Source organism: Trachurus trachurus (assembly GCF_905171665.1).
Source record: "Trachurus trachurus genome assembly, chromosome: 5".
NCBI lineage: Eukaryota > Metazoa > Chordata > Actinopteri > Carangiformes > Carangidae > Trachurus > Trachurus trachurus.
This window is the reverse complement of record NC_139896.1, coordinates 20,491,819-20,503,417: the sequence shown is the minus strand read 5'-3', so window position 1 is coordinate 20,503,417 and position 11,599 is coordinate 20,491,819. Positions and strand designations below refer to the sequence as shown.

Genomic DNA, 11,599 nt, shown 5'->3' with positions numbered 1-11,599 from the left:
GTTATGGCAAAAAGAAGGGGCCGTTGCTTAGTAACGGTTGGCTGGTAGCAGCAGATCGCTGGCTGGTGGTGCACCAAAGTCCCCGCACACCGCCGGTGAAGGGGGTTGGGCGCATGGATGGGCTCTCCCCGACCGACGCTGTCCTCGCTTCTGATTGGTCGCTGGCCTGCAGTTTTCGCGCCAACGCGCTGCATTGTGGGGATGGTGAGCGGAAGTACACCGGTTGCGGGGAAGCAGGAGGCTGGTCGGCTGGAGGGGCGTCGTGTTGTTGCGTTTACAACTTAACTTCCGAGGGGGGCGATTTTAAATTTGAAACTGTGCCCAAAAGTGTTACTGAGTTTTACACGAATGCGGGGCGAAGAGTCGTCGGACTCGGAGTCGGGGAGGATGGAGGAGAGCTCGGTCCGGAGGAGTTTGGAGACGTTGTGTCAAGAGCTGAACATGGACGAACAAACCGCCGCTGCGGCCATGGACAACTTCACAGCCATATGGAATACATACACCCTGGAGGTAAACAAGTCCTCAAAACAACCTCCTCTGTGCCTCTTTAGTGATCTCGTCTTGACCCAAACCCACAGCCACACACACTGAAATGTATTTAACTTTTACTGAACCGTGAACCTTCCACGCAACAAGACTAAAAACAAAAGCACAGACACCGAGTTAAAGGGATTCAAACTAGCGTTACTGTTTACATCGGTCGGCCCGAGCTGAACAGAAAACTGACTGTCAGCTAGTTTGCTAGTGGGTTTCTTTGAATAGTTGTTATATGTATTGAATTACAGATGATTTCAGTGTTCTCTGAAAACAAACAGAATATTTCGTTTTTCACTGTTTGTACCACGAGACAAGACATTGTGATGATGTCACCACTGAGCTTTGGTGATCTGTGACATTGAACACATCATAGGCTATACATTTGATAAACTGGGAAAGTCATCTTTAATGATTAAGCTTATTTGATTTCAGTTTGTAAAGGTATTTAATATAGGCGATCCTATGGCATTGTCTGGGGAGATGGACATACACACACACAACAAAGCAGAGCAAAGATAAAGATATATGACCTGTTGACACCACATCACAAGTACAGAATGAATAGTTTGAATAAATCACCACAAATGCTTTACACGCAAGACTTTACTGCCTTGACATTAATTACAACTTTTCTTCAGGGTGACAGGTCAGAGGAGGGACCAACAGCTGCCACATGCTGGTTAAATGACACTTGAAATAACATACAACGTCATTCATCCGGCCTCCAAACAGCTGCTTTGGTCCTGTGTTACTCTACAAAGTGACAATCACAGCTTGAATAGTCAAAACAATCCATTATACTCAGAATGAAAAACTTTGAGAGCACATTTCCTTGTGGTTTTTGGTAAATCTTAACTCTACTCAAGTCTATTGTATGGTAAGTATTTGTTTTTAAAGAATGATAACACTTTCATTCACATGCTATTCAATCAACACTGTATTCACTGACTGGATGCAGCGATTACTTTATTGATTAAATGATTAATTCGGTTTAAATAAAAAAGGCAGATCACATCTTAGTAGAGTTCAAAGTGAAATGTTGAATTGCTTATTTCTCATGTACACACATTTCATTCATAGTGATGTATATGGCAGGGAGAGGCACAGTAACAATCTGGTAATTTAGCAAGTTTGCATGGAAGGAGGCAGTGATATATTTATCAAAAGTGCTATTCATTTTCCTGTATTGGCTAATAGAATAGTTATACACTAAGCAAGTGAAATCTACAGCTGAAGTAAGTTGAATTGTGAGTAAATCTCACAATATGTTAATGCTGAGGTTTTTGCAGTCTAATATCTTTTTTTTCTGGTAAATAAAATGCATCTTTTCTCATTATTGTGCGATATACAATCTGCGCTGGACAACAAAAGAACAAACCCTTGCAAACAATAGTTGAATTGTATAGTGATTCATTTATGTACTAATATATTCATGTACCTGCAGCTTTTCATGTCCCTGTTAATGTCCATAGGTTTTGGTCGGTGTTCTGTTAGTGGATCAGTGACTTACAAGCTATTTACACTTGTATAGAGAAGAAAACACAGTGTTTGTTAAAGTGATGTGGTGTTTTGTGTCTGCAGGGGGAGGTGGTCCATTGGCTGGCCTGTTCGCTGTACGCAGCCTGCAGGAAGGGATGTACCCCCACAGTGGGTAAAGGGCTGATGGAGGGAAACTGTGTCTCCCTCACCAGGATCCTTCGCTCCTCCAAACTCAGGTCAGTCACCAATGTGCCCTGCAAAGCAATGAAATCTGCCACTAAATATGATCACTGTCATCAGAAGGAAGGAGGTTTTAATATCTAACGTTTGTATGCGTGAAACCTGCTGATGTATCGTGGTGATGTCGTCTGCATGTTCCTCCTGACTCTTCTCTCCTGGCTCTCTCAGCCTGATCCAGTTCTTCTCAAAGATGAGGAAGTGGGCTGACATGTCCAACCTACCGCAGGACTTCAGGCTCCGCATGGAGCGGCTGGAGCGCAACTTTGAGGTTTCAACAGTGATTTTCCGCAAGTTTGAGCCCATCTTCATGGACATGTTTCAGAACCCGCAGGGAGGGGAGCGGCCACGGCAACCACGCAGCAGGAAGCACAGGCACGACACACAACATACATACACAGAAAGTCCTAAAGCTTGAGACCTAAATAGAGAGATTTCATCCTCACCCAGTCTAACTGAGTTTGTGTCCTCTCTCTGACTCCACAGGCGTCTGCCCTGTCACATCAGTGATGTGTTCAAGTTCTGCTGGACGCTGTTTGTCTACACCAAAGGTACAAAGACACGGAAGACGACTGAGCGGCTACACACACACTGATGTTGTTGTTGACAGTAGTGTTTATTTTAGTTCTCATTATGGACTCATTTGAACAAAAAATGTTTTAATTACTAAGATCAGATATATTTTCATGATTGATTAATATTTAATCATTTTGTCTTGCTTTGAAAATACCCAGAGATTTGGTTTTGGTTCACACTTATTTTTTACAAAGAGGAGCAGAAAATCTGCACATTTTAGAAGCTTAAAATCCGAGATGCAAATCTAAATGAGTAATAATTTTAACCCTGTAGTTGTATTACCTCTGCATCAAATTTGATATGAGTGCACTGCGTATATCAACGATGTGTGTGTGTGTGTGTGTGTGTGTGTGTGTGTGTAGGTAACTTTCGTATGATCGGCGATGACCTGGTAAACTCGTACCATCTGCTGCTCTGCTGTCTGGACCTGGTGTTTGGAAACGCTCTGCTCTGTGCCAACAGGAAGGACCTCATCAACCCGACCTTCAGAGGTAGGGGTGTGTGTGGGTGTGTTCAGACTAAAACAGATGTGTTTTGCTGTGGGACGTTTCTTTGCTCATAAAGGTCTAAAGAGGCATTAAAAGTGATTTTAAAAAGTATGTACATACAACAGTGTTTGTTATCAAGCCCATGTATTTACAAGTCTGCTGTGCGTGTGCAGGCCTGCCCGCTCTGTACCGTGCCGACGGTCACATTTCAGCAGACGAGCCTCCTCCGTGTGTGTTGGAGAGGTTGTGTGAGCTGCACGACGGCCTGGTGGTGGAGGCCAAGGGCATCAAACAGCACTACTTCAAACCATACATTCAGAAACTGTTTGAGAAACAGGTACACGCCCGTCTAGGTTTACTACTGTTTTTTCTCCATCATCACCTCACTCATCATCCTGTCGTTCGTTCTTCACTCAATGATTGTTTGATCAATCTGCCTTTGTTAACTCGTGGCCGTCTGATTTTCTTTTTCCTGATTAGATCCTTCGAGGCAACGGGGAGCTGTTGACAGAACTGATGGATCCTCAGAATTTTATTGATAACAAGTAAGAAACACAAGCCCAAAGATTAACTTGACTTTCCTTCTTTCCTATCTGATATAAAGTGTAACTGTCGAAAACGGTGTGTCTTCTCTTCAGTAAAGCCATAAACAGGGAGTATGAGGAGTATGTGTTGACAGTGGGAGACTTTGATGAACGAGTGTTTCTGGGAGCTGACGCAGACGAGGAAATAGGAACCCCAAGGAAGGTTGTTCAGGAACCATCGGCCAGCCAGACGACCACTCAGAACCAGCTGCAGCAGCATGTCGAGAAGGTATGCATGCACACACACATAGACACTAGGCATGGGCTGGTATGAGATTCTGACGGTATGATAACCTTGAGCAAAAATGTGGTATTGCAGTTACAGCTCTGGAAATGTGTTCCAAATATTTCAACTGAACACAGTCTTCTATTTTTTACAACAACATACATTTGGATCATTAGTAAATGTGTAGCCTATCAAGTTAAAATGAATAATAAAATAAAAATAAAATCCTTATTCTCAATAAAATTTAAATAAAGGCTACATTATTTATAGTTATTATAGTTCATTATTATTCTTTAAAAAATGGCTTGGTCGTTTCTTAAAACAGCTGTGCACTGTAGTTTTTGGCTGGAAACATGAATGTCTCTGATTGAGCCATGAACTCACCTCACTGGTCAGTAGTTCTGATGATGTTAAAGCTAGGAAAGTTTATTTAGCACCTCTTATTATTGAGGCAGGTCAGAGCAGAAACAACAAACAGTCAACAGCATCAAATACTCAACTTTCACAGATTTTAGAAATACAGTTTTACAGGAAGTGATCATTTCTCTTTGTCTGTCCAGTCTGGCTCCCTCGCCCCCTCCACCCCTTTGACCGGACGGGTTTACTTGAAGGAGAAGGACCTGCTTGTCACGCCTGTCTCCTCGGCAACACAGAGCGTCAGCCGACTGCAGAGCATGGTGGCCGGGCTGAGGACGGCCCCCAGCGACCACCTGCTGCAGATATTCAAGTCAGTTCCTCTTGTTGCCTCTTTGCCTGTTGCATTCTAGTCATCCAGACAGAATCACATTCACTACAGACAGCTGTTAAACTTAAGTGTTTTTTTGTTAGTGATTAACTCATCGATCCTTTTCAATAATAATAAAAAAGACAGAGCTGTTCAGATACATGTCTTCAGTTGAAATAGTTTCATATTGTCTGTATATAATAAACTATTCTAACAGCGCTCTTGTCCTTCCCTGTTGTTAAAGGTCGTGCACCAGAAATCCCACAGACACCATACTGTCCAGAGTGAAGACACTGGGACAGGCGTTTAAGGAACATTACACCAACGACTCAGAGGACACACCTGGGTCTCACATAGGTACCGGACGTTTATAGAAATTTCAGCGGCACTAGGTTGTGCTGCTGTTGAATTAAATTTCATTGTACAGATACAGAAATGCTTTGGCTAATTGACCTGTTGTCACAGATGTAAACAGGGGAGATAGTGGGATCACCCTGGACCTGATTATTATTTTTTTTTATTAACAGCATCACACATTTTGAGATAAACAGTAGCGTACCAATTAAGTTTTAAGTATTAAGTAAATCTGTGGCATTTTGTTCCAGACTTTGCAGAGAACCGTCTGAAACTGGCCGAGATCCTCTACTACAAGATCCTGGAGAACGTCATGGTGCAGGAGACCAAACGTCTGCAAGGCAAAGACATGAGTGTAAGCTGCAACCACAGCACTTTTCTACCTTGTCATGGGATTTAGTTTTTCTATGTTCTTCTTCTTTCTTTTTTCTATGTTGCTATAATCAATATTCTGTTTTTCATTGAATTATCAGCTGGAGTTGATTATTAACTCACACACTGTTACAAAGATCATTAATTTTAATACCCTCAGTTCTCAGTTTGTTTATGTCAAATGTAAAAAGTGATGGTAACACTTTACTTGAAGGTATCGGCATGAGAGTGACATGACACTGTCATAAGACTGAAATGACACAGTCATGAACGTGTCATAAACATTATGTCAATGTCATAACGTTGTCATTAAGTGTCATTCGGTTAACCCTAACCCTAAACCTAACCCTACAAAAACCAAATGACACTTAATGACAACGTTATGACATTGACATAATGTTTATGACACGTTCATGACTGTGTCATGTCAGTCTTATGACAGTGTCATGTCACTCTTATGACGATACCTTCAAGTAAAGTGTTACCAATGTGATGTGATCAACATTTTTTTATTTCTTTCTCAAATTTCTCTCCATTGTTGAATATAAAAAAGTTTTTTTAATTATTTTTTTATTATCTGTAATATAACTTCAAATGTTGTGGTGTGTTGATGGTGTCAGGTGCTGTTGGAGCAGGACATCTTCCACTGCTCCCTGATGGCCTGTTGTCTGGAGGTGGTGCTGTTCTCCTACAGCTCCCAGAGGACCTTCCCTTGGATCATCACTATCCTCAAACTGCCCCCGTTCTACTTCTTCAAGGTGACAAACTCACAAACACTAACTCGTCTATAGGGCTGACCCAAAAAATTCGAATTCGTGATAGATTTTTTTCCCCCTCCTTTTTCCCTTTTTGACACCGGTTCTCATAGGCAATTGTTACATTAAAATGAGTAGGCTACTTGGCATCCTGGAAACCTGCCTGATTTTGGAGATATGCAGTGTTTGTTTGCCATTACTTTCCTTATTTCCGCTCGCGCAACCCCCCCCCCACGGCCGCCGCCGCCGCCGCCGCCCCCCGTCAGACGTTACGATCGTGCACCCCGCCGGCCGCCGAAGCTTCTATTAAAATCGGTTTTATGTCCGCGAAGCTTCGATTATCAAAATATGATAATCGGGTCAGCCCTACTCGTCTATAAGAGTCGCTCAACTCCTGCAGCTGGTCACATGATCACAACCATTACTGTTCCCATGAATCCTGTGACATAGTCGTCCAGTTTGTCCTTGCCTTGTATGAGTAGAGCTAAGTGTGCGGTATGTGTGTGCGGTTGTGTACAGGTGATTGAGGTGTTTATCCGCTCAGAGGAAGGTCTGTCCAGAGACATGGTCAAACACCTGAACTCCATCGAGGAGCAGGTTCTGGAGAGCAGAGCATGGATGGGCGACTCGTCCCTGTGGATCGCCGTGCAGGCTGCTGGGAACAAAGTCCCCACGGTGGAGGAGGTCAGCTCAACACAAACACACACACACTTTTCATATCAAACAAATTTCCATATCTGTTCATCACCTCTTCTCTTTGTCCCCTCAGGTGAATTTTTCCTCGTGTCTCGACACCGGTTCTTCTTCCGCGTCCGCAGGTGGGAGTCAGCCTCACCTGCCTCTGCTCGCCCTCTCTCCCATCATCCACCCCCGCATCAGGGAGTTCAGATCTGGGTTGGGCAGTGCCCGCAAAGGTGTGTGTGTTCTGGTGTTTATTGTGTGTTAAAGTTAACATTATGATACCGTATTCATGTTAATTATACTTTTAACAGCACTTGTTTTAACGGCTTTTAACACGTTAGAGTCAGTTGCCGGAAATGAATCAGCAGGAGTCCCAAGCTAAACCATCTCTGCTAACTGCAGCGATGCTTTTGAGGGTCCCTGGTTCTGTTGTTGTTTATTTGTTCCTGTACAATTAGGTTACATTTGCATAGCAGCATACTTAATACTAGTATTATTTAACTGACAGCCCTAGTTTTCAAGCTACAAGCACTACACAACAAAACCCAACACAGTCCTGACCGATTGCTGAAATCTTCAGTCTCACAAATTGTGTCCATTCAGTACCATGTTTTTTTTCTTCTGCCAAAACAAGAGGCAGAAAACATATCCATAAAAATGCAAATGTTTGACTAATTAAACTGTGACTGTAATTAATTACACTTGATATGCCTCAATTTACTTTATTCTCTTTCTCCCTCCTCCAGATGTTCCTCCCTCTCCGTTGTCGGTCCACGACAGGTACAGTTCACCTGCTGCCGGCAGCGCCAAACGTCGTCTCTTTGGAGACGACCCTCCGACCTCCAACATCAGCCCGATGTCATCTCCAGCCAAAAGGTTGACGTTCACCTCAAGCAGCACCTTAAAGATCGGCACCCAAACCACCGTCCTCAGCATCCCAGTGCAAGGTACGTACACACACGTACACACACACACACACACACACACACACACACACACACACACACACACACACACACACACACACACACACACACACACACACACACACACACACACACACACACACACACTCTGACACAAACAAGTCATTCGGATCAGCCATTCTCACTCTGAGTTATATTTGTGTGTGAATGTCACCAGGTGTGACTAGCGACCGCACCATCACGCTGATCCCAGTTCAGCCATGTGACTCCTCCGGTGCCGTCACTGCTCAGTTCCTGCTCACTGCGTCCCCGAGCCGAGTCACAGCTGCTCCCATGACCTCTGACGCCCAGACAGGAGCTAGACGGCCGCGACGCACAGGCTCTCTTGCCTTGTTCTTCAGGAAGGTAGGAGCTCGGCTGGACGTTCACGTGTCGTGATCCCTCCACTTGAACAGTGTCTTTGTTATGATTGATGTCAGAAAATGAACTCACAAGTCTGCTGAAACATTCATCTACTGAGTGTCATTAGCATCATAAATCTCATGGGTCTGACCTTCCTGTTTTCTGCCAAACAAGTGACCTTCTGTCGTCCAACAAAAGTAAACGTGTCATTTTGTCACTTTGGACTCTTGTTTTGTTCACTCCAACCTCTTTTGTCTTCTGTTTCTCAGGTGTACCACCTGGCCAGTGTGCGTCTGAGGGATTTGTGTGTGAGGTTGGACATCTCCTCTGAGCTACGTGGGAAGATCTGGACATGTTTCGAACACTGTCTGGTCCACTGCACTGATCTGATGAAGGACCGACACCTGGACCAGCTGATGCTCTGTTGTGTCTACATCATCTCCAAAGTGAGAAAACTAGTTCATAGAATCCTATTCATTTAATGAAGAAAACAGACAACTGTAGTTTGATGGTCAGAGTCTCCTCAGAGGGAATGAAGTGACAAGAAAATGTGTGTATGTCTGCAACACTCTGAGATGGATATAGATAAGACACCATCATAACTGTCACTGTGTGGTTGTTTCGGGTTTTCGTTGCAGATCACCAAGGAGACTCACACGTTCCAGGACATCATGAAGTGTTACCGTAGCCAACCACAGGCCAACAGCCATGTGAGACACACGCACACACAAAACCAGCCAAACTAACAATCATAGTAAAAATATAATATAATATAATATAATATAAACTGACCTAATGATCAAATTTTCTTTTTATAATTTAAGACCTCATGTTTGATGTGTAATTATTTACAGAAATTACACAAGAGAAACTTTAAAGTTTATTTACATACTGTGTTTGTGTGTGTACAGGTGTACCGCAGTGTGTTGCTGCAACACACTCCCCGGGAGCCGGTGGCTGATGAAAATATGGAGGTGGATCCAGTTTCTGGTGGTGAATGTAAGATCAGACGCGTGATTATAAACCTGCAGCTCACAGTTCACCTGTTTGTCCTTCCATCTCATTTGAATAAATGTCATATTTCAGTTTAACTTTAGTGAGTGATGTATGTAGATGTAACTTGACTGAACCTTAAATACTCAGCAGGAACCGTTTTCTTCATTTCCTGTTTGCTAAGACCTTTGACACGTTTGGTTAATCAATTAATGATCTGTTTCTTCAGCTGCTGAGAAAACCAATCAAGTTTCAGGAGAGGCAAACTCTGACCAATCAGGCGTGGAGGAGCGCGGTGACCTCATCCAGTTTTACAACAACGTCTTTGTTCTGAAGATGAAAAGTTTTGCTCTGCGATACGCCACCCATGACAACCGGGTACGACACTGTTGCTCTCACTTCCTGTAACTCAGCAGACAATCCGGTTCAGTTTTATAAAAAAACACCTCAGATAGAAAGTGACTCAACTGTTTTCTATCCTGCAGTCGGACGTCCCTCCCCTCTCTCCGTTCCCGTCAGTCCGGGCGCAGCCGCTGTCTCCTCGCCGAGTCTCCCAGAGACACTCGCTGTACGTCTCCCCCCATAAGAACTCTGCTGGCTGCCTCACACCCAACTCCTACACCTACAGGATCAACAGCAGCCCCTCCAAGGTACACACACACCTGGACATGTCTGAGGTTAATTCTCAGGTTGAGGTCATGACCTTTATTCACATCAGCAGCAGAAAGAACCAGGACCTTATTTCCTGTTTGTGTTAAGTGTAAAAGCCCTGCATGTTTCATCTGTTTGTCTTCATGAATCAAGTTTAACGGGCCGTAGTTCACCTGGTGGAGCACGTACCTCATTGCAGTGGCCCGTCTGTGGCCCTGTCAGTCACGTCGGCTCATAAACACAGACTCTGCAGTAGCAGGCTCTGGTAAATGTTAGTGTTTTATAATATCAACTTTATGAACATGAAAAGCCAAACCTTTTACATTGGGTTAATATGAAAATAGAGAAGTTCCATCTATGCATTTAAGTTGAGTACCGTATAATGTATATAGTTTGTGTTATTTTTCTACCTGTATGGTTGAGCTTATTCATTTTAACTTCCCAATTGAGGGATGAAAGAAGTCCCATTTAAAAAGAGGTACCATATTATTTTCACAGTCACAATCATATGATTCAACATTTTAGTTTCTCCTTTTCATCAAAACTGAGTTGAGTCAGTTCTTTGACTTCCTAATTGTGCCCTCTGCTGGTTTAACTGATGCTCCTTTAACAAGCATCACCTGACCCTGCTACTCCAGTTGTAGTTGATTTACCAGTGTGTCGTGTCATGTGTAACAGGAAAGTGTAGATTGTGGACACGTTACGTGTGTGTCTACTTAAACTGGAACATGACGTAGCTTTGTTATGTTTTATTTCCTCTGCATCATATTTGTCTGAGCTACGGTTCAGAAACTTAAGAACATTTACAGTGAACAACAACTGATAAACAATTGATTGAAAAGCTCCAGTTTCTTTGTATCAAGTCGAACTGAGTAGAAGTTTTTAGAAGGTTTTACGTTTTGTTGACTAAACAGTTAATTAACATGATCATCTGCATATGAATCAGTATTAAATCGTCATCACATGTCACTTTAAACCTCGACTGCTTGTACCCTTCAGGAGTTATCGGACATCAACCGGATGATCAGGCAGGGCTGTGTGAGCAGGAAGAGGGCGTTCACCATGGAGGGCGATGTCATGATGTCATCAGCAGTGTGCGACTCTCCCAGCAAGAGGGCGTGTCCTGAGAACGGCAGCAGCCCAGATGTGCTGCTGAAGCGCCTGCAGGACGTCGTCTCCGAGCGTCAGAGCCGCTGATGGGCAACACAATGCGTCCCAGAAACTCGTCAGTTAGAGACGCCGCAGGTAACAAAGACGTTGGCTGTTTATCACCCGAGGTCACAGAATGTGAGTGTCCTCGACCGAGTCCTTAGTTTTATCCAAAGCAAATTTTAATTAGTGTTTCTCACAACCTCCAAAATCTTGCAGCGATGATGTCAGAAAAATGACATTTGGCCTCATCAGGACAATTAACGACGTTCATCTACCTCTTCACTCTGAGCTCTACAGGTGAGTCAGGAAGCTCAGGTGAACGGACCGTCGTTCACTTCACTTTCCATGGAAGGAAAGGAGAAAAACACAGCACTGATTTTCTGAATTATTGAGATCAAAAGGTTAAAAAATCTTGTTCACTTTCCCTCTGGTCTCAGACACACAAGCCAACGCTTGTACCAC

The 11,599-nt window shown here is 43.5% G+C and overlaps 1 protein-coding gene across 1 annotated transcript; it reads left to right on the top strand.

Moving 5' to 3' along the window:
* Positions 1-237: 237 nt before the first annotated feature.
* rbl1 (retinoblastoma-like 1 (p107)) lies at positions 238-11,334 on the top strand. The gene is made up of 22 exons (XM_083971568.1): positions 238-510; positions 2,119-2,252; positions 2,425-2,628; positions 2,740-2,804; positions 3,192-3,320; positions 3,491-3,654; positions 3,798-3,862; positions 3,956-4,130; positions 4,688-4,854; positions 5,096-5,208; positions 5,457-5,560; positions 6,198-6,335; positions 6,852-7,016; positions 7,102-7,246; positions 7,760-7,960; positions 8,157-8,344; positions 8,611-8,787; positions 8,980-9,051; positions 9,253-9,340; positions 9,564-9,712; positions 9,820-9,984; positions 10,985-11,334. Exons 1-22 carry the CDS (start codon positions 349-351, stop codon positions 11,180-11,182), a joined length of 3,168 nt encoding a protein of 1,055 aa, XP_083827694.1. The 5' UTR covers positions 238-348; the 3' UTR covers positions 11,183-11,334.
* Positions 11,335-11,599: the final 265 nt, after the last annotated feature.

Bases quoted from the DNA above. Each gene is read 5' to 3' on its own strand.
- rbl1 (XM_083971568.1), top strand. From the start codon at position 349: ATGCGGGGCGAAGAGTCGTCGGACTCGGAGTCGGGGAGGATGGAGGAG. The intron at 2,629-2,739 runs GCACGACACACA...CTGACTCCACAG, and splicing joins CCACGCAGCAGGAAGCACAG to GCGTCTGCCCTGTCACATCA. The intron at 9,713-9,819 runs GTACGACACTGT...TCTATCCTGCAG, and splicing joins ACGCCACCCATGACAACCGG to TCGGACGTCCCTCCCCTCTC.